At 45.8% G+C, this 27,109-nt stretch overlaps 5 protein-coding genes across 11 annotated transcripts in view; 2 read left to right on the forward strand and 3 right to left on the reverse strand.

Moving 5' to 3' along the window:
* The first annotated feature begins 271 nt into the window (after positions 1 to 271).
* LOC108075569 (RNA helicase aquarius) lies at positions 272 to 11,108 on the forward strand. Its single transcript, XM_017168083.3, has 8 exons — positions 272 to 459; positions 523 to 1,009; positions 1,071 to 1,414; positions 6,122 to 7,156; positions 7,218 to 7,675; positions 7,740 to 8,958; positions 9,748 to 10,116; positions 10,176 to 11,108. Exons 1-8 carry the CDS (start codon positions 346 to 348, stop codon positions 10,626 to 10,628), a joined length of 4,479 nt encoding a protein of 1,492 aa, XP_017023572.1. The 5' UTR covers positions 272 to 345; the 3' UTR covers positions 10,629 to 11,108.
* On the reverse strand, positions 1,416 to 4,802 carry mthl5 (G-protein coupled receptor Mth-like 5). 2 transcript variants are annotated; one of them, XM_017168085.2, is made up of 6 exons: positions 4,177 to 4,802; positions 2,910 to 3,034; positions 2,680 to 2,850; positions 2,440 to 2,621; positions 1,879 to 2,379; positions 1,416 to 1,818 (listed from the first exon to the last, which is right to left on the reverse strand). In XM_017168085.2, exons 1-6 carry the CDS (start codon positions 4,421 to 4,423, stop codon positions 1,560 to 1,562), a joined length of 1,485 nt encoding a protein of 494 aa, XP_017023574.1. In that variant the 5' UTR covers positions 4,424 to 4,802; the 3' UTR covers positions 1,416 to 1,559. The 2 variants fall into 2 exon arrangements, with proteins under 2 accessions (XP_017023574.1, XP_017023573.1); XM_017168084.2 differs by having other exon boundaries at positions 1,879 to 2,382.
* Dnali1 (Putative inner dynein arm light chain, axonemal Dnali1) lies at positions 10,728 to 11,655 on the reverse strand. The gene is made up of 2 exons (XM_017168086.3): positions 11,164 to 11,655; positions 10,728 to 11,107 (listed from the first exon to the last, which is right to left on the reverse strand). Exons 1-2 carry the CDS (start codon positions 11,531 to 11,533, stop codon positions 10,728 to 10,730), a joined length of 750 nt encoding a protein of 249 aa, XP_017023575.1. The 5' UTR covers positions 11,534 to 11,655.
* A 243-nt stretch (positions 11,656 to 11,898) lies between these two features.
* Cad87A (cadherin 87A) overlaps positions 11,899 to 27,109 on the reverse strand; it is a 62,333-nt gene continuing 47,122 nt past the window's right edge. For all 3 annotated transcript variants that reach the window (XM_017168056.3, XM_017168055.3, XM_017168058.3), the window contains exons 5-18: positions 20,377 to 20,442; positions 19,967 to 20,313; positions 19,756 to 19,901; positions 19,386 to 19,693; positions 18,187 to 19,244; positions 16,920 to 17,936; positions 16,805 to 16,855; positions 15,362 to 15,961; positions 14,699 to 15,297; positions 13,856 to 14,639; positions 13,463 to 13,738; positions 13,138 to 13,400; positions 12,724 to 13,072; positions 11,899 to 12,659 (exon numbers count right to left, since the gene is read on the reverse strand). In XM_017168056.3, the coding sequence (XP_017023545.1) occupies positions 12,585 to 12,659; positions 12,724 to 13,072; positions 13,138 to 13,400; positions 13,463 to 13,738; positions 13,856 to 14,639; positions 14,699 to 15,297; positions 15,362 to 15,961; positions 16,805 to 16,855; positions 16,920 to 17,936; positions 18,187 to 19,244; positions 19,386 to 19,693; positions 19,756 to 19,901; positions 19,967 to 20,313; positions 20,377 to 20,434 (5,931 nt within the window). In that variant the 5' untranslated portion in view covers positions 20,435 to 20,442 and the 3' untranslated portion in view covers positions 11,899 to 12,584. The remainder of the gene's footprint in view (positions 12,660 to 12,723; positions 13,073 to 13,137; positions 13,401 to 13,462; positions 13,739 to 13,855; positions 14,640 to 14,698; positions 15,298 to 15,361; positions 15,962 to 16,804; positions 16,856 to 16,919; positions 17,937 to 18,186; positions 19,245 to 19,385; positions 19,694 to 19,755; positions 19,902 to 19,966; positions 20,314 to 20,376; positions 20,443 to 27,109) is intronic.
* Positions 15,979 to 18,005, forward strand: LOC108075554 (uncharacterized). Of its 4 annotated transcripts, XR_011445127.1 has the most exons (5): positions 15,991 to 16,293; positions 16,353 to 16,553; positions 16,617 to 16,751; positions 16,900 to 17,324; positions 17,587 to 18,005. XR_011445127.1 is itself a non-coding variant. In XM_070286579.1 (4 exons), the coding sequence occupies exons 1-3, from the start codon at positions 16,058 to 16,060 to the stop codon at positions 16,735 to 16,737; spliced, it is 558 nt and encodes a 185-aa protein (XP_070142680.1). In that variant the 5' UTR covers positions 15,989 to 16,057; the 3' UTR covers positions 16,738 to 16,751; positions 16,844 to 18,005. The 4 variants fall into 4 exon arrangements, 3 of the variants coding, with proteins under 3 accessions (XP_070142681.1, XP_070142680.1, XP_017023549.1); XM_070286579.1 differs by having other exon boundaries at positions 15,989 to 16,293; positions 16,844 to 18,005; XM_017168060.3 differs by having other exon boundaries at positions 16,900 to 18,005.

Raw genomic sequence — 27,109 nt, forward strand, 5'->3', positions numbered from 1 at the left:
TTATTAGTTCTCTTCACCAAGCAAATTTTATAAGCAACAAGTGGTCGCCAAATTATATACCATTTTCGTATACTTTTTAAGAATTGCTTCATTACATTTATTTTGTATTACATCAAATTAAAATCAATTTGAAATTAATCATTTTTAAAATGAATTGAAATTTAATTTTAAAATTTATATAAAATCTGGTATTTTTACAGTACACTATTAATTATTTAGTATATTGTGCCTTCCTTCTGGTGTTTTTCGCATCACGCGAAACAGCACACTATTTTGCGACCGGCGTTTTGTTTTGTTGCAGTTTCTGTGTTTATTTTCGTTTATTTGCAATTTAAAAGAACAAACATGAAGCGCAGAAGTCAAACGCAGGCCCAGAAGGCCAAGGAGATCAGCAAACAGCCGAAAGCCAAGGCTGGAGCCCTCACAGTGGCCCAACTCAGCTCCGATGCCATTTGGCAGGTGGGTGCTCCGCTGGACAACTCTTGTTAGTGAGGATTATAAACATTTAATTCTTTTCGGCAGCTCGCATCGCAGTACTGGGCACCGGACACAAAGGCGGATCACCAGCCATACAGTGCAGAGATTATCGAACGCATCTACAAAGAGGAAATCGGGGGCGGTGGCGGTGGCAGTCAGAGCTCGCGGCGAATCAACATGCTGGAGTTTAGCCAGTACCTGGAGCAGTACCTGTGGCCGCACTACCAGCGAGATACTGCCACCCATGCCCACCTCATGTCCATTGTGATCATGGCCAACGAGAAGTTCCGAGAGCGCGTTGAAGTATGGACTGTGTTTGAAAATCTACCCGATCAGTATCCGGCGTTCTTCCGCCACGTGCTGGAGAGTTGCTTGCCCAGCAAAGCGAGCCGAGAGGCAAGCAGCACCCTGCGAGAGCGAACCGCGCTGCTCATGTTCCTCAATCACTGCTTCAACAGCATGGAGATCGAACTGTGCCGGGAACAGGCCAAGCGTCTGGTCTCGTTGTCAATGTGGCACTGCCTGCAGCCAAGTAAGTATTTTTCAAGAACCGGAGGATAATCCTTGATTGCTAACCCTTCTTTACTCCTTAGAACGCCGCGAGCAGGAACTTCGGGAGGTTCCCGAGTGGCGAAAGTATTGGAAGCGTCTGCTCAAGAAGGACAAGGACACTAAGCCTGAGGTCCAGTGGGAGCGACACTTTATGCAGAACCTCATCATCGACTTTCTGCAAATCGTCGAGGGCATTCCTGCCGAGGGCGATATAAATCCTAACGTTGTCCACTACTGCGAACGCTTCCTAGAGTTCATCATCGATCTGGAGGCCCTTCTTCCGACACGCCGCTTCTTCAACACCGTTCTGGACGACTGTCACCTCATTGTGCGGGCTATGCTGTCACCGCTGGTTCGCCGCGAAGAAGGAAAACTGTTCGGCCAGGTAAGTGTCAGACTTTTAATGTTTTAATTACTATCTCGTACGGCATAAATTAGTTAAATTTAAGTACAAATCTCAATGTTGGACATTGCTAAACTACAAAAACACTTAGAGTAGCGTGGACGGTGGACGTTGGCGGCGGCTTGCCTCAGTAGTCATTGCCGTTCATGTAGTGCATCTCGTCGCCCCAGTCGTTCGTCGAAGGGGGCTCATTGTAGCAGCAGGACTTCTTCAGCAGGAAGGTAACGTGTCGCTGGCGCAGCACGCAGATGTATAGCAGCAAGGGGGTTTGCAGGGCATTGACCACGATGTGGGCATATAAAAGACCCTCCAGCTGCAGCCAGGACATGATTAGAAATAGCCAGGCCACCGACATGACCAAAAACATTAGGGAGAACATGATAAAGCTGCAATTTAAAAAGGGGTATTAGGATAGTAAAAAGGAATTTAAATGCAGAGCTACTCACTTGGCTTTCAGCTTGTGGGCAATGCGACCGTATACAGTCCGTCTGTTTATCAGATTCCTGGTAGTCATAAAGAAGAATAAGTTCACCAAAATAGTGCATGCAATGGGGGCAAAGAATATGCAGATGCCCAGCCAGCCGATCGTCTCCTGCTCGCCAACCATCTGCTCCTTTTTGTACGAGTCGGCGTCCAGGAAAAAATGTGCAAATACTGCCAGGCCTGCCATCGTTGCCGTGCATCCCCAGGCGTAGGCCGAGTAGTAGCAGTACTTCCTGCCGTCTGTGACCCTAAGGAAGACATTTCTTGAGCGGAAGGTCTTCCAGATGTAGTAGCCAAAGCTGTTGAGCCAGAAAAAGGCCGCCAGCAGGCTGAAGCACAGGATTATGTCCGCCACTATGAAGCTAACGTGGCTGGTTAGCTCGGTGAAAATACGGACTAGATCCGCCGCCTGGCTGACCATCAGGCACATGGCTATGGTCGTCACAATGTTGCCCACCAAATCTCTGCTGAATGGACGTCGAATTAACGCATGAGGGGAGTCTGATTCTAACACAATTTCTCACCTGAGCGTCGGGAGTATAAAGTAGATTATGGCAATGACCAGCAAGATGATGAGTGAGATGCCATGAAAGATGGGATTGAGGATCTTGCGCAGCAGAAAATTTGAATCGCTCCACTTGATCTCCTTGCGCGCCAAGCAGATCTTGGCGAAGAGTACGTGCTGCTCGCCAGTGCTGGAGGTGGCCTAAAGATAAGATTTATGATTATTAAAATAATAATATTGAGACCCATACAATGCCTACCTTATCGATGCAGTACAAGCCATGATCATAGTCGTGATAACGCGGCTCCAGAGCACCAGCAATGTCCTCCTCGTAGTCCGATTGTATACCATGACGCTCCTCAGCCTCATCTTCGGCATTGGTATAATGCCTCAGCTTGCCATCGTCCAGTAGAACCAGCTTATCGGAGCTCTAGGTGATTCAAAAGTATGTGAATCTGTTTTTGCAGTTGTTGATATACTATCACTTACCCCCTTGTAATGGTATATGGGCCACATCTGCATTGATCCACAGTTGGGAATGCCGATGACGAACTTGAAGCTGACGGGCCTGTTCTGATCTCCTCCATAGCTGGTGAACATGGGCTGGAAATAGTCTGCAAATGAAAAGCCATTATATATACATACATATAGTATATATATTATATACAGAACAAAACGGAGCAGAGCGTAGAGAATCATTAAGACACTTCAAGTTCTTGCCGCCTTTTTTTGATTTCCGTTTTTGGTTTGGAGGGGACCAGAAGAGACTCGGGCCTCCCCGTTCTCCTGTATAAATATTTATACGCTCTGTGGCGAAGAACGTGAGCACAGCAATGCAATGCATCTTCATCAGCTGTTTCTAGCCCGGTTTTTTGCAATTTATGCAGATTTGTTCTCCTCGAATTGCTGCAGATGGGATGCACTTTTGTTCCACTCGTGCCTTTGAAATGCTAATCATAGCTGAGAGCAGGGAAATTAGATTTCAAGTGTTGATTACGGATTTGAGTAATCCTTTCAGTTACAAATTTGATGAGATCAGTTCGATGGCAATCTGATGTTCAGGGCAATGATTCATCTATGAATTTCTATTGTAGCAATTTTATGTGTCACTTTAATGGCAGTTTCAAGGTTTTTAATGTTGACATTGCATTTGTTTCTGTTTTAATTGCTGTATAGCCTTTTGTTTGGTTTCAGTTTACTCTTTTATTCATTTATTCTGTCTGGATCATATAATTTTGATACATTCCTGACCTATTGGAAAATAGTAAAACTTCTTTATATTACTAAAGTTTACCCTTAGGATTATTTTTACGGGCAAACTCTTACTATATCAAGCTCCATGATAACAGTAGCATCTAAATAGCATCATGCTAATGGATTTTCCGGCTCATTCCATTGCCACTAGATGATTCTCTCGATTAGGGGAATCCCCCCTTGAGTGGTTACTTAAAACAGAAGCCGAGGCAAGCCCCACAGCATAAATCATATTTTTTCTCATCAGGATTGGGGGCACCACAGTCTCATGTTTGTTTTAGGAACTTGTTGGGGGAGCTTCTGGCTGCGTTCCACTGATCCACTGATAGCCAACAAATGGGCCACTTAATGTTACAACATACACACTTCTATGTATGTATGTTGCATGCCAGCAGGGAAAATCCATAAAGTTGAATGGCCAACAAACTCCGCTGTCGGCATTGTCGTTGTTATGGCAAAGAAGGAGTGGGCATGGGTCAGAGACCAGCTGTTGGGCACTCACCCGTCTCGTTGACGTACTGGCACTCGCTGTCCACGTGTATCTCGAACTTCTCGCAACATTTGTTGACCAGCACCAGGTGGGGATCGGCTCCAGGTCCAGGAGATCCCGCACTGCTACTGACATGACCGCCTACACGTAATGGATGACCGAGGAGCAGCAACAGGAGCGGGAGCAGGGGAATCAGCAGAGCGGAGCAGCAGCTGCATTTAGTTGCTAAAAAATGCGCGCCAAGCGTTTTCACGAGCATCTTTTGCTCACACAGAAACACAGATACTCAAGCAGATACAGATATAAATACAGGTAAGCAGCAGTTGTTGTTGTAGTTGCTGCTGCTGCTGCTGCTGGTGTTTATGTGTTGGATCTGTGCTGGCTAAGAAATGCGTCATCAAGGTGCCGGCTGTAAGCCAAGATCATGACATGCATACGGTAACTTGAGGCGACACTTTTTCACTATGTCTAGGAAAACACACACACAAAAGGCACGCAGGCCTGGAATTCTGCTAGATAAAGATTGAGATTCTGATTCAGCTTATAAACAATGCCCGTCTCACTTCCTCCTTCAACAATATTTGTATTCAAATCGAAAAGTTTGTGAAATGGGAAGAAGAAATAGCGACCGATTCGAAGCGACGTTGGAAAGCGAATGACTCTCTGGCGACGCTCTTAACTTCTAGTCACTAAAGCGGAGAGAGCGTGGCGTGGAGTGTTTCGTGAGCGGCGCTCGGCTCAACCCCCACCAATGCTCTCTCCCTCCCTACCTTCTGGCCATTCCGGCAGACAACAAAGTTGAAGCAGGGCTTTGAATGCAGCCGGAGCAGCACCGCTCTGTCTCTCCGCGCTCTCTGGATTTAAATTGAGCGACGGAAATTATCAATTGGAGCAAGTACATAGTCAGGCAGGAGGAACCGGCAATGTCTGCCGCCGCCGCCTGTGTGGGAGTGTGAGTGGAGTCTTTGTTTGCTCCCCTCGCTCTCTCTCCACCACCAGGATGTGCTAGATGATGCAGCGATGATAAGATGCAGCTGTATGTGTGAGAAGCCCCTCTTGACGCGTGCCCTGTCAACACACTTGTCCTCTCACACCTCCTCTTACACGCACTCCAGAAGCAGAAGGATGGGGCTAGCGACAGTCTTTAATGAAGATTTCCCCTTAAGAAACACCCTTCAGCTAACCTTCACCACCGAGATTTGTATCGAAGCCACACACGCCTATATTGGGTTTCGATTTCTGTTTCGAATTTACTGCCGCCAGGACATCCGCTTCCCGGCTCACCTGGCTCACCTAATTAGCACTCGCTCTCACACATACTCTGGCAGCAGTCGCCGCTGAGATGGTGTGTGTGGTCGTGCCCAAACTGATGACGTACCAACCTTTTGGGGCAACCAACCGGCTTGACTTTGGATACCTGTAGTGCACTGAAACCTAAGAGAGAGTTAGAGGCCAGGGAAAGAGAAAAAAACACTCAGAGAGAGAGAGGAGCCAGCTAAATGATTGCGTGAGTTTGTAGAATTCACGAGGGCAGGTAGTAAAACAACCAAACACGTTCCATTCAATGCACGCGTTACGGGAAGCGCACAGGAGCGGATCTTCGGGAATTGAGGGAGAATTATGAAATCATTATTACGATTTTGGTCAGATGATTTCTATATTTCCCAATGTTATTAAAATACCCTCAATTTTAGTCAGAAGCGGAAGTAAAGGAGTCACTTCTAACCCTATATAGTACATACATTTATTCTTGATCAGCCATATCGGAAAGAAAAAAAATTTCATTTTATTTCCGTTATTCAAAATTTTAAAAAGGGTTAAAATCCAAATCACCTGAAATATTAGCATTAGTTATATTTTAAAAATTGATAATTTCAATTCATTAAGTTTTTATTAAAACTAGTTTAAACCGCTTAATCACAAACTTAATTTTTTATATAAATATTATATTTCTTAGCTGCTGGACATGCTTAAGTTTTATACCCGCTTCGAGATCAACGATGTTACCGGCAGTTCGCTCACGGATCACGACATGACCCAGCTGCACTACAAGAAGATCACCTCGCTGCAGCGGGCAGTGTTTGCCAAGTTTCCCAGCCTGCGCGTTTTCGCTCTATCCAACGTGGCCACAGTGGACAATCGGGAGTCGCTGGAGCAGCACTTTGGTGGCCTGGATGGCGACGGGCTTCGTCAGATTGCCACTTTCCTGAACCTAGTGCCAGAGGAGATGGTGGAGTCCTTGAAGTGGCACCGCCTGGATGAGCAGTTCCTACGCGAATTGCTAATCACGCGACACGAGCGACGCTGTTCTCAGCTAGAGGCTCTCAACGAGATGCCGCTGTATCCCACGGAGCAGATAATCTGGGACGAGAACGTAGTGCCCTCGGAGTACTACACTGGCGAGAGCTGCCTGGCGTTGCCCAAGCTGAATCTGCAGTTCCTAACCCTCCACGATTACCTGCTGCGCAACTTCAACCTCTTCCGCTTGGAATCCACCTACGAAATCCGACAGGACATCGAGGATGCTGTGAGCCGAATGCTGCCATGGCAGTCTGAAGACGGAGATGTAGTCTTTGGAGGCTGGGCCAGAATGGCGCTGCCCGTGGCCAGCTTTGCGGTGGTGGAGGTAGCCAAGCCGCATCTCGGCGAGAAGAAGCCCTCGCGAGTGCGTGCTGATGTGGGAGTGACACTCTCCGTGCGGAGGGAGATCAAGGAGGAATGGGAAAACCTGCGCAAGCACGACGTCTGCTTTCTGATTACCGTGAAGCCAACGCAGCCTTATGGCACAAAGTACAACCACCGGGAGCCCTTCATACCGCAGGTGGGCTTGGTCAGTGTCCGAGGATGCGAGGTGGAGGGCATGCTAGATGCCAACGGGCGGGTCATAGAGGATGGCCCAGAGCCAAGGCCCCAGCTGCCTGGCGAGCAACGTTGCTATCGCGTGTGGCTGGACTCGAATCAGTATCGCCAGGACATGGACGATCTGCAGGAGGTGAGCTATACGAAACCAAGGTGTTTATTGGTAATCTTCATGGAGTACTTTACAATTTCAGGGTGCCGATGATGTATACGAAAGCTTCAATATACTGATGCGTCGCAAGCCCAAGGAGAACAACTTCAAGGCTGTCCTGGAGACCATTCGCCACTTGATGAACACCGAGTGTGTGGTGCCGCCCTGGCTGCACGACATCCTTCTTGGCTACGGTGACCCTGCGGCCGCTCATTACTCGAATATGTCAAACCAAGAGCGGAGTTTGGAATTTAATGATACATTCCTGGACTACAAACATCTGGTGTCCAGTTTTCCAACATACAGCATTAAGTGTGAGCTGCCAGAGGAGAGTCGCCCGCCGCCCTATCGCCTAATCTTTGAAGATGTGCCTACCTCTAAGGAAAGCGATGACGAGGAAAGGGATGAGAAAATGGAGGTGGAGGCACTGACCAAGTCCATAGTGGTGCAGCCCTACAAGTACGAGGCCAGGGGACCCTATCCTAGTGATAAGCCCAAGCAGTAAGTAATCTTGAGATCATTCTGGAGGGACTCTATAATCATTTCCTTTCTGTTTTCTTCCTAGAAACTCTATACGTTTTACGCCCACTCAAGTGGAGGCCATCAGAGCGGGTATGCAGCCAGGTCTGACCCTGGTGGTGGGTCCTCCCGGCACCGGTAAGACCGATGTGGCTGTCCAGATCATCTCCAATATCTACCACAATCATCCCAGCCAACGCACCCTGATTGTGACCCACTCTAATCAGGCTCTGAACCAGCTTTTCGAGAAGATCATGGCTCTGGACATCGACGAGCGGCATCTATTGCGTCTCGGTCATGGTGAGGAGGCCCTGGAGACCGAGAAAGACTACAGTCGCTATGGCAGGGTCAACTATGTGCTGGCCAAGCGCATGGATTTGCTCAGTCAAGTGCAGCGACTGCAGGAGGCTCTGGGCGTGAGCGGTGACAATGCGTACACCTGTGAGACGGCTGGCTACTTTTACCTTTACAATGTGATGGCGCGTTGGGAGAAGTTCCAGAACCAGATGAGTGTGCACAGAAAGGAGGAGGCGGATGCTGAGAAGCTGAGATCGGTGTTTGAGAAAGAGTTTCCTTTCGGAAAATTCTTTGCAGATGCCCCGCAACCTTTGTTTAAGGGCAGCAGTTTTGAGGAGCTCATGGATATAGCCAGCTCCAACTTCCGTTACATCTCGGACATCTTCACCGAGCTGGAGGAGTTCCGCGCCTTTGAGCTTTTGCGCACGGGATTGGATCGTTCCAAATACCTGTTGGTTAAGGAGGCCAAAATCATTGCCATGACTTGTACGCACGCTGCTTTGAAGCGCAAAGAGTTGGTGAATCTTGGCTTCCGCTACGACAACATTCTCATGGAGGAGTCCGCCCAGATCCTGGAAATCGAGACGTTCATTCCGCTGCTGCTGCAAAATCCGCTGGACGGTCTGAATCGCCTGAAGCGCTGGATCATGATCGGAGATCATCACCAGCTACCGCCTGTGATCAAGAACATGGCCTTCCAGAAGTACTCCAACATGGAGCAGAGCCTGTTTACCCGGCTGGTGCGTCTCGGGGTGCCCACCGTGGACTTGGATGGCCAGGGTCGTGCCCGTGCCAGCATCTGTTCGCTGTACAAGTGGCGCTACAAGAAGCTGGAGGACTTGGAGCACATCCTAGCACGGGATGAGTACAAGAAGGCCAATGCCGGCTTTGCCCATGATTATCAGTTGATTAATGTGGAGGACTTTAAGGGTGTGGGCGAAAGCGAACCCAATCCCTACTTCTATCAGGTGGGTTTTAAGTTTGTTTTTTTTATACCCTTGCAGGTATTATAATTTCAGTCAGAAGTTTGCAACGCAGTGAAGGAGACGTTTCCGACCCTATAAACCATATATATTCTTGATCAGCATCAACAGGGGAATCTTTCTAGATATGTCAGGAAGAAATCGATTTTTTTGCCATTTTTGCAAAATTTTATAAGGGGTTACATCATTAAAATTTTTGATTTTGATAAAAAATAAAATTTTCAAAATTTTTAAATGAAGTATGCAGATTTATTAACTGTAGAAAATCTTGCACAGAACAGTTTGCCGATTTAAAATTAATGCTCATTTGGCCGAGTTATGATATTTTTAATTTAAAAAAAATCAACAAGTTTTTTAATATAAAAAATCCGATTTTATAATACAAAATAATATTTTTCTAAGTCAAGGAATCATTTCCGACCCCATAAACCATATATATTCTTGATCAGCATTAACATGCGAATCTTTCTAGACATGTCCGGAAGAAATCGATTTTTTGGCCATTTTTGCGAAATTTGATAAGGGGTTACATCATTAAAATTAGCGAAAATGGCCAAAAATTTGGATTTCTTAAAATTTTAAATTTGGTATGCAGTTTTTTTAAATTAATAAAAACTAACACAAAACTGCTTTCCGAATCGAAATTAATGCATTTTTGGCTTAGTTATGATATATTTTAATTGTTACCTGCAAGGGTATAGAAACTTTGGCTGGCCAAAGTTAGCTTTCTTTCTTGTTTTAATTAACTCTTTTAACACTTTCCAAATCTCACAGAATCTGGCTGAAGCGGAGTACATAGTGGCCACTTACACGTACATGCGCCTTCAGGGCTATCCTGCAGCCAAGATCTCCATACTGACCACCTACAATGGACAGAAGCATCTTATACGCGATGTGATTAACGCCAGGTGTGGCAATAATCCGCTTATAGGCTGGCCGCACAAGATCACCACCGTGGACAAGTATCAGGGCCAGCAGAATGACTACATTCTCATTTCTCTGGTCCGCACCAAGGCGGTGGGTCATCTAAGGGATGTGCGACGTCTGGTGGTGGCCATGAGTCGTGCTCGACTGGGTTTGTATGTGTTTGGCAGGGTTTCCCTGTTCAAGAATTGCCTGGAACTTCAGCAGACCTTCAAGCTGGTGAGTGTAAAGTAGGATATTAAGGATCTTCATCAAAATTTAATTCCATTTCCTTTCAGCTTACGCAGCGACCCTTAAAACTTAGCTTGGTGCCCGATGATAGCTACCCCACGGATCGTTTGGCCAGCACTGCAGTAGCCAGCGAAGCCATAAGAACTGTGGAAAATATGTCCGAAATGGCGCAGTTTGTTTACGAACGGTATATGGCCAAAATGGAGGAGCTCAAGGGCACCCTGCCCACCGAGGAAGAGCTGCTGGCCATGCGCAACCAGCTGCCCCAGGAAGATGAAGAGGATGCTGCTACCGGGGAAGCTGAAACTGAGGAGCCGCCAGAAAAGCGAGCAGCCACAGAGCAGACAGTATCGAAGAAAAAGACCGGAGAAGCCTTCAAGCCGACGCCCATTCTCAATGAGATCAGCGTGGAAGACGAAGACATGAACCAACGAGAACAAGTGACAGAAGATGTAACCGAAGAGCCCGCAGAGGAATCCACACCCGCCGGGGAAACCTAGTTTAGTTTGCTCCAATATTGTAATTTTAAAAAGTTCCAACAATCTTGAAAGTGACAAATGCAAAACGCATATACCACCAAGTTCTACACATCTTTTTCTCTACTTCTTGGGTGCGGTAATGCCCTCCAATTGGGCCTTGAGCTGGGCGTTGGTCTTCTTCAGGAAGGTGATCTCTTCGGTGAACTTCTTTTCCTCAGAGGCGCGCAACTCGGCATTGCGGCGCTCGGCCTGTTCCTGCTTCAGCTTCATGTCGGCAATAATCTCCTCCAGCGCTTCCTTGTCCAGTTCGAGTTGCTTAACCCTGTCGCGGAGCATCTCCTTCTCCTCGTGGGCTTGCAAAGCCTTGCGCATACCGAAAGCCACGGAGCTGCAATACAGCGTTTCGTAGGCCTCCATGGACATGGCAATTTCGTCACGGATGCGAAGCAGCAAGAGGCCGCGTTCCGAGCAGTTAATGGTCACCTGACGTATGATTTCATCTGCAGGGGGGAGTCTTAGTGGTAACTGGAAAAGGTTTAAGACGCTTTAACCTTACCAAAACACTGTGAATATAGTTCGCGACGCACAGGACAGATGCCCGTCTCGCGTGCCTGAGTCTGCTGCAGCCTGGTGTCCAGCATCTCCTGCAGATTGATCACATCCTGACGCGTGGCCGGAGTGCTAGACACAGACTGCTGCCACAGTTGGCTCTCCTCCTCCCAGCAACGCGGCGGCAAAATAGAATTGAGTATCTCTTCGGTCTCGCGTTTGGTATCCAGCAAAGCGCCCGCAGTTTGGGGTCTTTTCATCTCAATCTCCGTCAACGGAGCGCCCTTCTTGTCCGGGTGCTTGACCACCAGCACCGGATTATTGTAGCGCACCAGGGTCTGGAACTGACCCACACTGGTTATCTGTAGCTCCTCCATTTCGGCGGATTTTCTTCTAATTTAACTCAAGTACTATAAGTACTATGTATACAAAGACGAACTAAACTCGTGTGTGCTTGGGGACAGGTTCGACAGGTTTTGTTCAACGATTTTGTTGATTAAAATATCGAAGGAAATGCCTGTGCTCGGAAAACTCCCTCCTGGGGGTGGGAATTTTGTTATTCTCCCTGCGTAGGCTCTAGCAACCGTCCGGTTTGGGAGCTGGGCAACGGTTTGAATGGTTGTTTATGGATTCGCCACACTGACTACCAAATATCAACAAGTTGTTGAAACAATTCTCAGTAGAGTTTGGTAAATGAAATATTTCCTGGTCAGTAAAAATGCATTTGTAATTATTCGTATAATATATTTAATGTAAATGCAATCATAAATGAGTTTCTGGCTCGCTGTCCGTGAGGTTATGTGAACAGGGGTCAATCAATTGTAACTTAGTTCGTTGCACATTTCCAATTCTCGCCAACTTAAAATATACATGAACTTATGAGTTATGAGCAAGTTTGGCTAATTAAAACTAGGATCTAAGAACCTAAATGTTAACTAAACGTAATACGGAATTGGAAGAGCAAATAATTTAGTCTTTTCGGAGTGGTACAACTTAACATAGCTAATATCGCGGAATTATTCGAGGATTGCAGATGAAGATGCTGATGCTGATGCTGATTAGTAACTCTTACATATTCAATATCGATTCATTACGGCTAGAGACATTGTCAATATATAATAGTACATATATATTATTGTCATTATTTATGCGGGAGAATTTCCTCTATGGGTTCTTGTTCTTGTAGTTCTGTTGCTGTTGCTGTTGCTGTCCCCCTATCCTGGTTACTTCTGGCTTACCAGATACAACTACGCTAAGTATGTATGTATATACGCTCTCGATATATATAAGTGTTATGTACGTGCCTATATAATATGGTTAACGGCAAACTCAAAGATGCAACAGAACGGACCACGGCAAGGGCTTGTCTACTACACATAATTTACACATCCTTTTGGGGGGCAACCAGTCGCTGCTCCAAAACGAGACTTAGATCAGCTCGGCCACGGCATCATCGCCATCCCGAATGGGGGCCTGGAAGGTGGAACCCGTAAACTCGTACAGCTGTAAAGGAAAGACTCTCATTATCCAGACTCTTTTATTTGCAGTTGCATTTCAAATCACTCACCGATGGCGCTCGATTGTTACGCAGCGTGGCATAGTCCGCAAACTCATTCATGTGATGTGGATCGACGCGGGCCAGCAGCAGACCGGCACCACCCACGCCACCGGCACTGGCGCCGCCGCCGCTGCGCATTGAACCACCTCCGGCACCACCGCCTCCAGTCAGGCGGTTCTGGTTATTACGCGGTTGAATGGTGGCATAGGTGTTATCCACCGACTGGCCCACGTGATGGACCTGCTCCAGTGAGCTGCGATGGTGGTCCAGGTGGCCCGGTGTCTCCGAATTGGAGATGTGATCGGGCTCTGAGAAGACCTGCATGGTCAACTCCTGCTCCTCGTACAGTTTTAGTTTTCTTTTAGGGAAAAAAGAGATAAATTTGTAATCTTTTCCCTAAAATCCTAGACAGAGTTGGCTTACTGCTCGATCCAAAGAGGATTCTCGGTGGTGTTTAGGTCCTCTATAATCTGCTTCTTGATCAACGCCTCTTTCCGTCGCGTCTCAACGGGCACCGACAGATTCCAGTGCTTCAGGCAGCAACACAATACAATGAAGCTTATGACGCCCACGAACAGGACAATGACCAGAGCCACCAATCCCGCCACAGCCAGATCAAATTCGTCCTGGACAATGGCTATATAGGCAGGCACCACATTTTCTATGGCAAAGCCAGCATAGTAGTCCTGGAAATGCAATTAAATTATTAGATAATCTTACTTAAAAAGCTTTCCTTTCACAGCTTCACCTTGAGATAATCGTAGTTCCTGTCAATGTCCTTAAGGATCTCATCGACCGGTGCTATCTGTTGGGTCTGGGGATCAACGGCATGGAAATACAGGTCACACCAGTCCATACGAATGCGTCCAATCGAGTCCAGATGGAAACGAATCTCGTCCACAATAATGCGATGCTGGGTGGCATTACGCAGCTCGGCTATGATCTCCTCTTGCTCCTGATAAACCTCTTCAGGCGGTCGGGAGAGGATCACACGCACTAGCTGTGTGCCATCAAAGACCCAGATCTAGATGGATTTTAAATAAAATTAAATATAAAATATTTTTATGTGGAATTTTTCTTAAGGTTAATGGTTATTTCGGTGAATATCGGGTTAAATTTAAAAAAATTAAAAGGTACTTACATTAACTTTGGTGCTGGCCGATCGCTGGGGTTGCTCGAGCTCTCGGGCCACAATCTCCAGTTCGAAGCGATCCTGGTTATACTCGGCCATGATCGTGTTGGCCGTTATACGTCCCTCCTGCGAGATGGCAAATGGACTCGGAACAATCGAACCAGTGGCCTTGCTGGCCCCGAACTTGTACAGGTTTGAGGCCACGATCATAAACTCAATCTTGGCATTCTTGCCCTGATCCGCATCCGTGGCATTCACCAGCGCAATGGCCGCGCCCATCTTGGCATTGGCATTAACTCCAGCGTAATAGATGGGCTTCTCGAAAACGGGAGGATTATCATTGACATCCAGCACCGTTATGGCTACCTTTGCTACAGTGTTGTCCCGATTCAAGGTTTTGATGGAAAAGGCGGCGCGCTCCTCCTCGGAGATGTGCAGATCTGCCTTGATGCTGGCCAAGATGTACAGCGTGTAGACGTCTGTCTGCTCACGGTCTAAGCTCTTGTTTGTGTAAATGTCACCTGTCAGCTTGTCCACATAGAAGGCTCCGTCCTCATTGCCCAGGAGCATGTAGTAGAAGATATCGCGATTGTGCTTACTCCTGGAGGCAGCCTGAATATGTCCAATTTTCACATCCCTTCCACTGTTCTCGTTGATGGACACCTTGTAGGGATTGGAGGCATCTGGAAACTCTGGACGATTCTCGTTGGCATCCACAATACTGACGGTGAGCAGGCGCAGCGATTCAAATGGCGGATTACCGGCATCCCGGGCCACCAGAATGATGTCGTAGCTAATGGAAGAAACCGAAGATTAATAGAAGATTCTTCGAGACATTGTGGCCATACTTACTTGGCTCGATTCTTGCGATTTAGCAGAGTTTTAGCGCGCAACTCTCCCGTCATATCATCGATCTTAAACTCAGCCGTCTGCTGCTCGTTCCTGTTGTTCACCTGAAGGTGATAGCTGATTTTTCCATTATCCTCCGTATCATTATCCACAGCCTTGACGGTAAGGAGGAGATAGTCCGGCTGGACAATATCGCCGGGTATCTCAATGGTGGCATTAGACAGAGCGGGTATAATAAACTCCGGCTTGTGGCGATTAACCCTTAGCACCGTGATGATCGCTCTGGTTGTGCTCTCCATGGTGCCAGATCCCTGGGTGTCGCGGGCCGAGATGGTCAGATCGTAGACCCCATGCTTTCCGGTCAAACTCTGCGCTGGATACACAATGCCGGACTGGGCGTCGAGCTTAAAGAGAGCCAGTTCGTTGCCACCGGTGATAATGTAGCGAACATCGCCATAAAGTCCCTCATCCTGGTCGATGGCCTGCACTTGGAGCAGGGCAGCCGGGGGCTGATAGGCGGCGTTCTCCGCTACCGTGGAATTGTAGACATCTCGCGTGAAAACGGGGGCATTATCATTGACATCAAGGATGTTGATGTGGATCTAAGAAAGGGTTAAAAAGTTATTGATAAATCAAAAGGATTAGTTTTCATGTCAGAGAACTTACCGTTGCCGTGGCAGACTTCTGGACAGTTGCTGGTGCCTTATCCTGGGCCACAACCGATAGCGTTAGCTCCTTGATCTGCTCGCGATCGAGTATAGAGGCATTGGCCACCATCACGTTGCCCGTGTAGGCATCGATGCTAAAGTATTTGTTGTTCTCTCCAATCAAGGTGTAAGTGATCTCCCCAAAGACTCCGACATCCCCATCCGTGGCCTCCACCTTGCCAGCTACAGTGCCTCGCGGGGAGTTCTCCGTGACATTGAAATAGTAATCGGTTTGGGTGAACTTTGGCTCGTTGTCATTAAGGTTAATGATGTCCACCACCACGTCCGCGGTGGCTGTCAAGGCAGGCACACCCGTATCACTGACCGTGGCCAGGAACTTCACCTCCTTAACGGCCTCGTAATCAAGCCGGGCAATGGTGTAGATCACTCCGCTGGTCTGGTTGATGGCAAAATAGTCATTCGGACTGATGTTGAATTCCCCGATGCTGGAGTCCTCGTCGGTGGCCTGCAAGGTGGTCAGTATAGTGCCTACAGGCTGCTCTTCCACCATTTGCAACTTTATCTGCGGCTGTTCCACGCTCCAAGGGGCATTGAAACGCTGGGGAAGAAAGTGAATTAGCTTGGTCTTTGCAAACAGTGTCAAAATTGGTTTCTTAAAATTTTAAGTGAAAATTTTAACTATTCTTATTTTGGAATGCTGCCCAACTCCAAGCTAAAGATGCTCTTTATGAATGTCTTTTTCATACTTTTCAATGTCGCCAACTTGAATGTATATCACCTGTACGCTGATCTCAAGAGCGTTAAGGTTCAGGTGGATCTGTCCACGCAGGAGTTGTGGATCAGGGAGATCTTTATATTTCTCATCTGTGGCCTCATCGTGGTGCGCTTTCTCCTGTGCTTTGTTGGCTTGGCCTCCAGAGTGGTGGCCATGTAAGTGAGTCTCTTATTATAAGAGGGTTGTTTATTGTCTAGACTTGGTTCCCTTTTAGCTATCCTATTCTAACCAACTCTCAGGCTGAGCTGCTTATGCCCACCATTGTTGTTCAGGCCATTGACAATGTCATTCTAAATCTATACGAAATTATCCTGGGCTATTGCAGCTTGTGCTATCTATTTCCTGAGAGCACGGCTGTTTTTGTCTTCTTTTTATTCAAAATGTTATTGAAGATTGCCTGCAGCATAGCCGTTTTGTATGTTAAACTAGAAGAATTTCTTCTGTGTTAAAGTCTAAGCTTAGCCCCCTTTTTTTGTAGAAACATCTACTCGGATCAGCACAATTATTTGGCCAGCATGGTTTCCTTTAATGAGGAATCAAACAGCTTAGGACCGGACAGCGTAGATGAAATTGAACTGGCCAATCACAACTTGCTTTAATTTATGCTTAACAGGTGAGTTTTGGCTTGTGGAAAGAAGAGATTTAATTATAATATAACTAACTTACCGGTGGTATCTTGTTGACATCAATAATCTGAATAATTAGCAAACCGCGACCCTGAAAATGAAAATAATTAATAAATTCTTCTAATAAATTTTAAGCTACAAAGCAAATTTCCCACCTGCTGGACATTGGGAGCTGTACTGTCCGTGACCAGGACATTGATTCGCATCACGGCAAACAGATTGCGATCCAAGTTCTTGTTCACCGTCACCTTGCCGTTCCTAGCAATCGCAAAGTACTCCTTAAACTGATCGTTGTGCGGCAGCTCCTTGCCCTCCTTGTCAATAGCAGTAATGTCATCGGTGGCCGCAAACTCCAGGGCATTGTGACTGGCCACATCAGGATCCAAAGCGATTAAGGTGTAAACCAGCTGTCCAGGTGGAGCATCCGCTCGCACCTCGGCGTGCTGAGTGGCCGGCACAAAGTAGGGATCTTTATCGTTGCTGTTCTGCACATTGATGGTCAGAGTAGCGGTGCCCGTCAGACTGGGAGTACCCAAATCAGCGGCCTGAACCTGAAGTTGGTAAGTATTCCTGCGATCAAAGTCCAGTTTTCGGGAGACAAACACCTCGCCGGTACGCTCATCAATGCCAAAATCGTCGAAGCTGCCCTGCTGTATGCGGTAGCGGAGTTCAGCATTCTTTCCGGTGTCCAGATCGCTGGCATGAACCCTCTCCACACTCGTGCCAATCTCCGAGTTCTCCTCCACAACTGCACTATAGCTCTGCTGCTCGAAGCTGGGCACATGGTTGTTCACATCCCGCACCGTGATGTTCACCCCGCAGCTGGCCGTGAAGAGCCCATCGTTGGCCTCCACCACAAAGATGAGTTGATCGCTCTTCAGATTGGTCACATCCAGGCTAGCGTTCGGTCGGATGCTGATCTGACCGCTTTCCCGATCGATGTCGAAGATGCCCTCCACCTGCTCGGAGCCTCGGATTCTGTAGCTAATGCTGGACATGGTGTCTGCATCTCGGGCCTTGACAATCAGCGGGGAGTCAAAGACCACGGCACCTTCGTCCACACTTGCCCGGTACAGGGGACTCTCGCAGACAGGCGGCGAGTCGTTGGCATCCATCACGGAGATCCGCAAGGAAACCACAGAAGCTGAGCCACGTCCATTGTCGTCGGTGGCCTGTTGGGGAAAATATTTGCTTGATTATTTAAGCTTAAAAAGAAGGGAAATAAAATAGACTTTAATCAGTGTTAATTTTTTAAAAAGCCTAGAAAAAGCCTTGAATTTGAATGTTCTCAAGTTTTTCGTTAGCCACGTGTTTACCAAGGTTCTGTCGCATAAGCACTTTTCTCACACGAACTCCCCCACCGGGTTACGCATATGAAATCATTCCCACAACCCGCCCACGAAGATTGAGACAGTCACTCACCTTGTATGACAAGAAGTACGTGGTCTCCGATTCGTAGTCCAGACACGTTTGTGGTGCCTTGTCGTCATTAGCAGTCGCTGCGGGAACTCCAGGTGGAAATGCAGCTGGATCTGAAACTGGAGCCGCCGGTACTCGCTCCTCTGGCGCCTGGGTGACTAATGTATACTGGACGGTCGGCTCGGTGCCAATCTCCCTGGGAACGGCCGCCTCCATGGAGAGCATTTCCAGGTGACCCTCCCCCTCCTCATCGTCATTCTCAAACCCATGCAGATCACGTCTCTCGCGCCTGTTGCTCTCACCCTCGCCATGACAATTGGCCAGGCTAATGACACCTGTCTGCTCGTTGACATGGAAAAGTTCCGCTCCGGTGCCAGATAGGCTGTAGCGAATGCCGGAGTCTCCGTAGCTGCCAGAGTCCACATCCCGGGCCGTAATGGTGGCTATATACTGACCCGGAAGCGCCGCCTCCGAGACGGAGGCCGAATAGCTTTCCTGCTCGAAAACCGGTTTGTTGTCGTTGGCATCCAGCACGCTCACCGTAATTGTGGCCGTTGAGGAGAGCTTTGGATTCGTGTCCGTCTCCTCGGCCACCACCAGTACGATAAATTTGCGCTGGTTGGGATTCTCGTAGTCCAAAGTGCCGTTGGCCACGCGAATATTCACCTGCGAGTAGCCGGTAACCAGTTTGGGCTCCACATCAAATACCCCAGAAACGTCTTCCAGACGCAGGGCAAACTTTGAGTTCATGCCCACATCAGCATCGCTGACGCTCATGTCCAGGGCGAGCGGGGTTCCGGGCGGTGTGTTCTCGAGCAGGGACACGGAGTACTCCTTGCGATTGAACACTGGCGGGGAATCGTTAACATCTCGTATGGTCACCGTTGCCTTGGCCGTGGCACTTGTCAGCGGTTCGTCGCTGGGCACGCCGTTCACCAGCTCACGGGCTCTAATTACCAGTGAGATGATGCCCGTGGAATCCTCGAGAGCCTCGCGATCTAGGGGCTTGGCAGTGCGCAGTTCTCCGGACTGAGAGTCCAGCAGGAAGTAGTCGTTGGGGTCTAGGAAGTAAGGGGTTGTATCAGTTTAAAATACTTTTTGAGGAAAATAATTAGAAATTAAGGTATATAAATTGTATTCATTTTGAATTTAAGATTCGAGATTATTATAAAGTTAAGAATATAAATCTAAGAAACACTCACTTGTCAGCAGATCATAGACAATCTTTCTTGGCTCGCCCGTGTCACCATCCCTGGCATGTACAGTGAGTACCAAGGTATTAATGGGACTATCCTCATCGATCACTGTGGACAGAGAGCCCTGAAAGACGGGTGGTTTATCCTGAACATCCTTCACCCTGGCCTCGAAGGTGGTCTGCGTCTTGTGTGGTCCATCGGTGGCTTCGATCTGAAAGTGATACACCATCCGCTGGTTGTAATTGAGGGTGTCGTTGAGCACTACCGCAGCTTCCAGAACAGTGGCCTCTCGCTTGATCACATGCAATCGGAATCTGTTGGGGATTGATTTATTTTTATTTATTTTTCCTAGAGATATTTTCAAGGGCAGACTCACTTGCTGCAGGCCTCTGGACTCTGCTGCTGGGGCAAGCACTTTAGATCAAGACTCTCGCCAACTATATCCCGATCTTTGACAAGAATCTTATCAAAAATGGTGGTGCCCACCTTGGCATCTTCATTAACATCTGCCTCATAGGGAGTCTAGTGAAGGGTATTAAAAGAAAGTAAGTTTATCTAGGAAAAATCAAGGTGCTATCATCACTTACATTCTGAAATTCTGGGGGATTGTCGTTCAGGTCGAGTATAATGAATGTAATTGGTACTTCAACCACATTATCCCGCTCCGACTCTCCCTCGGGATCCACACGATCCCTTATGGAAACCAGAAACTTAAGGCTGTCCTTCTCCTCGCGATCTAGTGGCTTAATCAAAGTGATGTTGCCCGAAACGGGATCAACGCTAAAATGATCGGCTCCAATGGCACCATAGGTCACGGGACTGCCCTCTGGATCGTAGGCCTCTAACCGGAAAACTACTGTGCCCACTGTCACGTTCTCGTATAGGATGATATTATTCAAGGTTTGGGTAAACACGGGTGGCAGATTTGTCTCTCCTGGGTTTTTGGAGAAAGCATTTAAAATAAAACCTAAACTGACGGAACCTCTCATGAACTCACCATTAGCCAGGCCCACGGCTAGGCAGATCATTAGTATGCCCAGAGGGAGGAGTTTCATTTTGGGGCCTGCAAAGAAACAAACATAAAATAAGCATAAAGTAAGTGTTTGTTTGATTTTGTGTTTGGGTTCAGAAGTGAGACCACCTATAAGCCTAAGCCAACAGATTTGCTTCAAGACAATTTGGAGACACAAACATTGACGTTTTGAGTTGGGTTTATGACGAAGATTATGATGCTCTTCTTGAGTATTTTTGACAATTTATAAAATTAGCATTACAATTAAGGAGTTGCCAAACCTTTGAGGGAACTCAGTGGATAATAACCTATTAATTCCACATTTAAATCCTTCAAATGTCACAGAATATGAGTCAATACAATTACCCCCCCAGAAGAGTATATTAAAATCCTGTTATCACATTTTAGCCTGTATGTATATTATTTTTTGGATTTTTTTCGGCTATATGTTTGTTTTTTCTTCTTTCTCGTCATTTGTCCGCGTAAACAAACAATAAAGATAAATTAAATTTCATTTTGTGCTGAAAATTCAATTAGCTGACAATGCACACGGACGGGGCAGTGAGAGCGTGACAACGATGATGAGGTTGATGGTGGTGGCGGAGAGCTGCTGCTGGTGCTACTGATGATGATGGCTATAACAACATAACGATGTTGATGACAAGCAACAACAGCGGCGGCAACAACAACACAACAAAAAGCAGCAACAAGCAACATTGTGGCAAATTGTGCACTTTAACTGCGGGCTTGGGGGGTGGTGTGTTGATTAAATGAGAAGCGGGGGTTGGGGCAGAGTTTCCAGCCAGGGAATCGCCCGAAGGCGCCAACATTCCTGTTGCGTCCATCCACTTGTCCGTTTGCCCAGCACGCACCACCCAACCCAACCAAACCAGAGGATGACCATGCGGGTGCAGAATAAGGGGCGGCATTGGGTTGGGAAGGACTCTGGTCCAGAGGCGTACATATCTGGCTGCCAGCAGTAGGGGCCAAGCGAGAGATGACCACACAAACGGCCGAAGGAACAACACAACACTCGGCAAAAAACTTATTTTGTTTGTAATTATAACTACCCAATAGACCAACAAAGGATAGTAAAAAGAAGGACGCAAACTGGGCTACTAATGACTCTTTTTTGTATCGTTTTTGGATCTGTACTAATAGTAATAGTAACTCGTTTTAGTTTCACGATCATCCCTCAGTTTTTATATATTTCTTTCAATTTATACAAATATTGTCTTTAAAAGCCGCTTGTTATCTGTTTTATTTATAAAATGTACCAAATATTCTAAGTGCATAGCGGGCTATTTGAGTGGGAGACCCAAAACCAGGCAGAGCCAATTAGTTATGCATAAAAGCTCGACTAAATATTTTCAGTTTGGGCCATGTTTTGTGTGGGTTTATTTGCTTACAACACTGGCCAGGAGCCTAAATGGGCACAAGCTCAAAACGTGCCCTTATATGTGCGCTGGCAAAGCCCAAGGATGTGTGTCTGTCTGTTGGTCTGTCTGGAGTTGGGTCCATAAATTCACCTAAGAGCGTTTTCCAGTCGTCGACACTGACCATAAACTGAACATTTTAGGGTTAAGCGGGTTGTTGTCGAGGCTGCTCGGGGTTTGCTGCTATGTTTTTGGACTTAAACTTGCTTGAATCTCCCCTTGTCACGCAACTGGGATCCAACTCCTAATCCTCAACGCAGGCCAAAAGTTCACACAGGAGCTGGGATACTCTAATGGCGAATAAGCTATGAGCACAAAGAGTTAATGATTTAGCTAGTGGAAACGATAAATAGCTTTGAAGTTTGGAAAAGTGATAGTTATAAAATTTAAATTTAAATATAGTTTAAATAGATTTAAGTTGAATTTTTATAAAAGGTTCAATAAACAGTTGAAATTCACATAAATTAAACATTCAAATTAAATCTATTTAAATTCTATTAAAATTCAAATTTATATATTTAAATTAACGTATACATTTAGTCACTCATACGAATAATTATAATTTGATTTTCCACATTAAATGTTCAAACAGAGCAACCTTGCTGCTTAATTTACCGTATCCTAAATTTCAATATAAATTCAATTTCATATTCAACTGGTTGCCACCGCAAAAACGCTGGACGACATGCTCTCCTTTCCCCACATATCTAATACATCGTTTATGGGGTTTCATTCGGATACCAATGATATTGCCGTGCTGACACGGGTGGCATTGGATTTGCATTGTGCTTTCGCCCGTTGATTACAACTAAACAGTGCAAATTTATGGATATCTAAATCATGTTAGCCCCCCAAAACTGAATAGTAGCCATTGTGCGATAATCTAGGGGGATTATGAGCTTGGAACCCAAGTCCAGGACATGTCCAAGGGATACCGCCATTGTCTCCACGTGAGTCAGGGAACTAATGACTGTCGCAATGACATTTCATACTGCAGAACATTAACTTGCTATGGAAATAAGTCCCCCAGATTCCCCGTCTTGTGTGTGTGTGTGTGTGTGTGTGAAATTGGGGTAAATTCCAAGGCGAAATAATTGCCAAGAATTTCATCACCCTTTCATGCTTGAAATGCAATCAAATATACAAACTGGCTGTGTGTAAATATACATTTATTTACAACTATCTCAGGATGCATTCTCATCGTCTTGGCAACGTATATATGTATATGCAAATATAGTTAACGCCTTGGGGTTTACATGAGCAAAGAACATTTTATTATGAAGCTTTAAAGGTATTTGGAAGATTCCTTTAAGAGAATGCCTTGAGTTTTAATGGAAAATAAATAAAAACCTCTTGTAGTGGGCAACTCGAATGCTATTTTTTGCAAAGAAATTCTTAGTAAAACCTTAGGGCTCAGTTTAGCTGTTAAATATATTAAAAGTTTATAAACTATGTTATTTACCTAATTTAAAAAATATATACAAGCCGCTTCCAAAAGGCTAACTTATTCACTCATCGACTTTCATGAATTTACAGCTTTATGCTCATCAAACACAAATTGAATGGGGTCCAATGCGATTTCCATCATTCCCCGCAATTTTCTGGCTTCGCTGGGTCCAAAGGACCTACCTCTCCCTACCCAGACCTCCCCCGGCATGCCGCTAATGGCCCACAATCTCCTGGCAATACATTTTTGGTTATATTCCAGCCGGAACTCTGACGCTGTGTCAATATTATATCACGGCCATTAAGGCTCAACCCGCACTCGCACACACTGATGCCAAAATATATACGCACACGTTCGCTGTAGCATAACCAATATCAATCATACAGTAAATTTATATTGCATTTGCGTATTTTCCTTTTCATGTTTGTCAATCCAAAGCCGAAACAGAGGAGGGATTCTCCGCCAATCCCCAAATCCGCAATCCCCAGCCAACCTGTTGATGATTCAAGCCTTTCCAAAAGGTGGCTGCCACAAGCCCTCCCCCGGGTTAGGTCGTTTGCCTCTCCATTTACCTCCTCTCCCCTCCCTCTTTTGTGACCATAAAAAACCATGTGTACCTTGAGTCAAATTTACCTTTTACTTCGGGGCCAGCCGGTGTGGAGTGTTCAGCAAACTGCTTTGGCAATCCTTGGAGAAGATTGCCTTCTCCTTACCGTACTCATCCATCCAACCGTGCCTTTCATGGTTTGCCTTTTTCTTTTTTTTTTTTTTTCTGAGCCACGTCAAACGTAATAAATCATATTTATTTAAAATACATTTTGTATAGCCCTACGCTGTCCTGGGAGCGGCAATAATAATTGAATTAGGTGCGCTCCAAGGGACACTCTGCCGTGGCTTGATGCCCCCCTCATCCGATTACGACTAATGCCCAAAACTTGTTTTCTCCCTCGACTGTTGCGCGGTTTTGGCCACTAATCCCGGGAATCCCCGACTACGACTGCGACTGTGACTCTGGCTCTAACTGACTGGCAAAACTTGACACTTGACTCTGCCGGATCCGTAACTTTTTCGCTTTGCTCGCTTTTTTTTTAATGGAAAACAACCCAAGCACTTCGTCTGCATGGGTGGATTTGGTTTGAAGAAAAAAAACTGATAAGAGTTTTGGGATCTGGGCGGAATTGTTCCAGTAAGCTTTGGATAAGTTTTTTGTTAAAAAAAATTAAAATAAAGTATTTATTTACAGGGAAAACATAATAATGCTTATTAGTTAAAAAAAAAGGGTTTCAGAAATTTCAAAGTAGTGATTTTTAGAGTATCCTATTATGTTAGTTTATTAGATTATTAGTTTATTTAATCAATAATATATAATTTGAATATTTATATTATTAATTTTAAATAATTTAAAGCCTCTCTTTCAAGTGTAGCCCATCAATGTTCCTGCTTCACTCCCCCTGCTAACCCTCTTTTATCTGATTTCTGCCCTTGCTGGCATAATAAAAATGTCAAACTCCTTATGCTGTCGCTTGTAATACATTTTATTCATAAAATATGCGTTTTTTTTTTACTTTTTTCAGTTTCACTTCCCGCCAAAGGCTGTAGCCTAGCTCCTTCTGCTGTCTCTTTTCTGTTCGCTATCTATCTGCTTCTCTCTTCATCCACTGATGATGATGATATCCAGGGAGGAACGGATAGGGGCATGGTTCACAAAGTGCTCCACTTAAGTATGCTATGTAAATCACCTGTGCGAGTGCGCGTTGCCTTTGAACACCGCCCTGTGGATGACAGTGGCGTCATTTTCTTTATGTCTTGCAGTTTGTTTGGCCCAAAGCGTCGCCTGCCGAAAAAATAAGAAACCTTTGCCAGCTATTCTATTTTAACGGCATTATCTCCAGTTGCCGCCCCGGCCTTATCTCACCTGCCTGAGCCCCCAACCCCAAAACCCACCTATTCCTTGAGCTCCTTGGAGATGCCCCGACATTCTTCCCTCGCATTTAAATTGCTCTTTTTTATTTGCGCCTTCTGTCCCCATTTCGGTGGCCGGGGTGTCGAGGGTGGTTCCCTCTTAATTTATTCATAAGCCTGATGGGGCTGTGAGGGGTATTCACGGCGCAACGTTCTACTTCTTGAGTGGGGCAACATCATTACTATTACTCATGCACGGCACACAAACCAGCACACAGACAAACACACACCATAACATACCAGCCACGTGCGTGTGGCATCGTAACTCAAAGTTGTCGTGTCCGTGTTTGTTTAGGAACCATCCCATCCTCATGCTCAAAAGTCAAAGTTTCCTTTTTTTCTTCTGGTTTGTGTTTTTATTTCTTCCTTGTTGTTTTTTTTTTCGCTAAGCAATTTTCACGTTTCACCTGCCTGGCTACCCCTACCAAGTCCCGATCCAAAACACCCATAAGCGCCCATCGCCCATCTTCCCTTCACAATTTCACAGATTTTCGCTGTATAATTATGCCTAGCCGGGTCTGGCACAATCTATATAAGCCAAGAACAGACCGTCACGAAAGTATAAAGCTACAAAAAATATGGTGAATTCTTTGATTTTAATAAAAATTAAGTTCTTTACGTAAACAGGATCTTTTGAAACTAGTTTTTTACCCGAAATTTCGTAACACAATATTTATCAGTAATGTGTGTTAGATAGCTAATGTTTGTATACCATTTTATGTTGTAATTGAATTATATTACAAAATATAAAATCAATCATAGGTAACCAAAAAATCTATATTTTGGTTAGATTTTAATTTAATAAACCAGCATAAGTAACTCAATCAAAATTAGTAATGACATCATAGGTAAATTTATATTTTCTTTAATCACCTCCATGAATTGTTTTTTATACAATCTATAACTTCCCCACTCGCATTATAAAAGAGAGTAAAGATCTACTAGAAAATACTCTACAAAAATTCCAAACTCACATTATGCTTACGTCAGGCACTGTCTTCATGCGAGACCTACTCATTTCGTATTCAAAACACTTGTGACAGTTTAACAAATTTGGAATTTAAATTGCACTTGCACTTAACTAAGTCGAAGGAGGAGGGAGCAGGAAGCTCCAGCTCGAGTGTGTCACCTGTTGGGGGCTAGGCCACAATCACATGTCCTGACACACGTGGTAGAACGGCATGGTGTGTGGTGGTTGTGTGTTTGTCTAAAATAAATCTGTTGCCTTAATCGTTATCGTAGGGGAAGGGGGAGGAGACTGGGCTGGTTTTTATTATGAGAGCAAGTCGCTTAATTTTCACAATCCGCCGCAATTATGAGAGACAAGCGGGATGAGCGAAAAGGGGATGGGTGCAAACGTGCCACATCCGCATCCAACTCCCCCTTTGGAAACTTTTGGGTCTTAAGGAATAAAGCCAGAAAGCAAGCGAGTTCGAGTTCGAGTTATTATCAAGTTTCTCCTTCAGCTGTTTGCCTTGGCGCTTTTGCCGAGCTTGCTGTTTTTTCTTTTCTTTTTTTTTTCTTTTTGGAGGATTACCATTGTTGTTTTTCCCACGAGTATTAAGTGGCAGGCAGTCCCAGTCAGCCCCAAGGACAGGTGGAAAACTGGGCGAGCTGCCGCTGAAACTCGAACTTAAAATTACGGCTCTGAAATGAAATTAAAATGGTTCGGCGTTTTCGTTTTCGTTCTCGTTTTTTGGCGCGGTAGTTTGTTATTGTCTGTCTGCATATTGAGGAACGTTAAACAGTTCGCCCGAAGACCCATCCGCCCACTTGGCCAAGTTTAAATTGGTTTTATGTTAAAGCCAAATGAGTACAGCTCGGGGCCTGAGTCCAGGACTCCGGACCGAGAGCTTTGGGGTTGGATCTCTCT

This window comes from Drosophila kikkawai, chromosome 3R, assembly GCF_030179895.1.
Source record: "Drosophila kikkawai strain 14028-0561.14 chromosome 3R, DkikHiC1v2, whole genome shotgun sequence".
Lineage (NCBI taxonomy): Eukaryota > Metazoa > Arthropoda > Insecta > Diptera > Drosophilidae > Drosophila > Drosophila kikkawai.

Excerpts from the sequence above, each read along its gene's own strand:
- mthl5 (XM_017168084.2), bottom strand. The coding sequence starts at position 4,423 with ATGCTCGTGAAAACGCTTGGCGCGCATTTTTTAGCAACTAAATGCAGC. Across the intron at positions 3,035-4,176 it reads CCAGTACGTCAACGAGACGG|ACTATTTCCAGCCCATGTTC; the intron begins GTGAGTGCCCAA and ends TTTCATTTGCAG. Across the intron at positions 1,819-1,878 it reads GCCCACAAGCTGAAAGCCAA|CTTTATCATGTTCTCCCTAA; the intron begins GTGAGTAGCTCT and ends TTTAAATTGCAG.
- LOC108075554 (XM_070286579.1), top strand. The coding sequence starts at position 16,058 with ATGCTGCCCAACTCCAAGCTAAAGATGCTCTTTATGAATGTCTTTTTC. Across the intron at positions 16,294-16,352 it reads GCCTCCAGAGTGGTGGCCAT|CTATCCTATTCTAACCAACT; the intron begins GTAAGTGAGTCT and ends GTTCCCTTTTAG. Across the intron at positions 16,554-16,616 it reads GCCTGCAGCATAGCCGTTTT|AAACATCTACTCGGATCAGC; the intron begins GTATGTTAAACT and ends CTTTTTTTGTAG.
- LOC108075569 (XM_017168083.3), top strand. The coding sequence starts at position 346 with ATGAAGCGCAGAAGTCAAACGCAGGCCCAGAAGGCCAAGGAGATCAGC. Across the intron at positions 1,415-6,121 it reads AAGGAAAACTGTTCGGCCAG|CTGCTGGACATGCTTAAGTT; the intron begins GTAAGTGTCAGA and ends TATATTTCTTAG. Across the intron at positions 7,157-7,217 it reads ACATGGACGATCTGCAGGAG|GGTGCCGATGATGTATACGA; the intron begins GTGAGCTATACG and ends TTACAATTTCAG.
- Dnali1 (XM_017168086.3), bottom strand. The coding sequence starts at position 11,533 with ATGGAGGAGCTACAGATAACCAGTGTGGGTCAGTTCCAGACCCTGGTG. Across the intron at positions 11,108-11,163 it reads ACTATATTCACAGTGTTTTG|ATGAAATCATACGTCAGGTG; the intron begins GTAAGGTTAAAG and ends TCCCCCCTGCAG.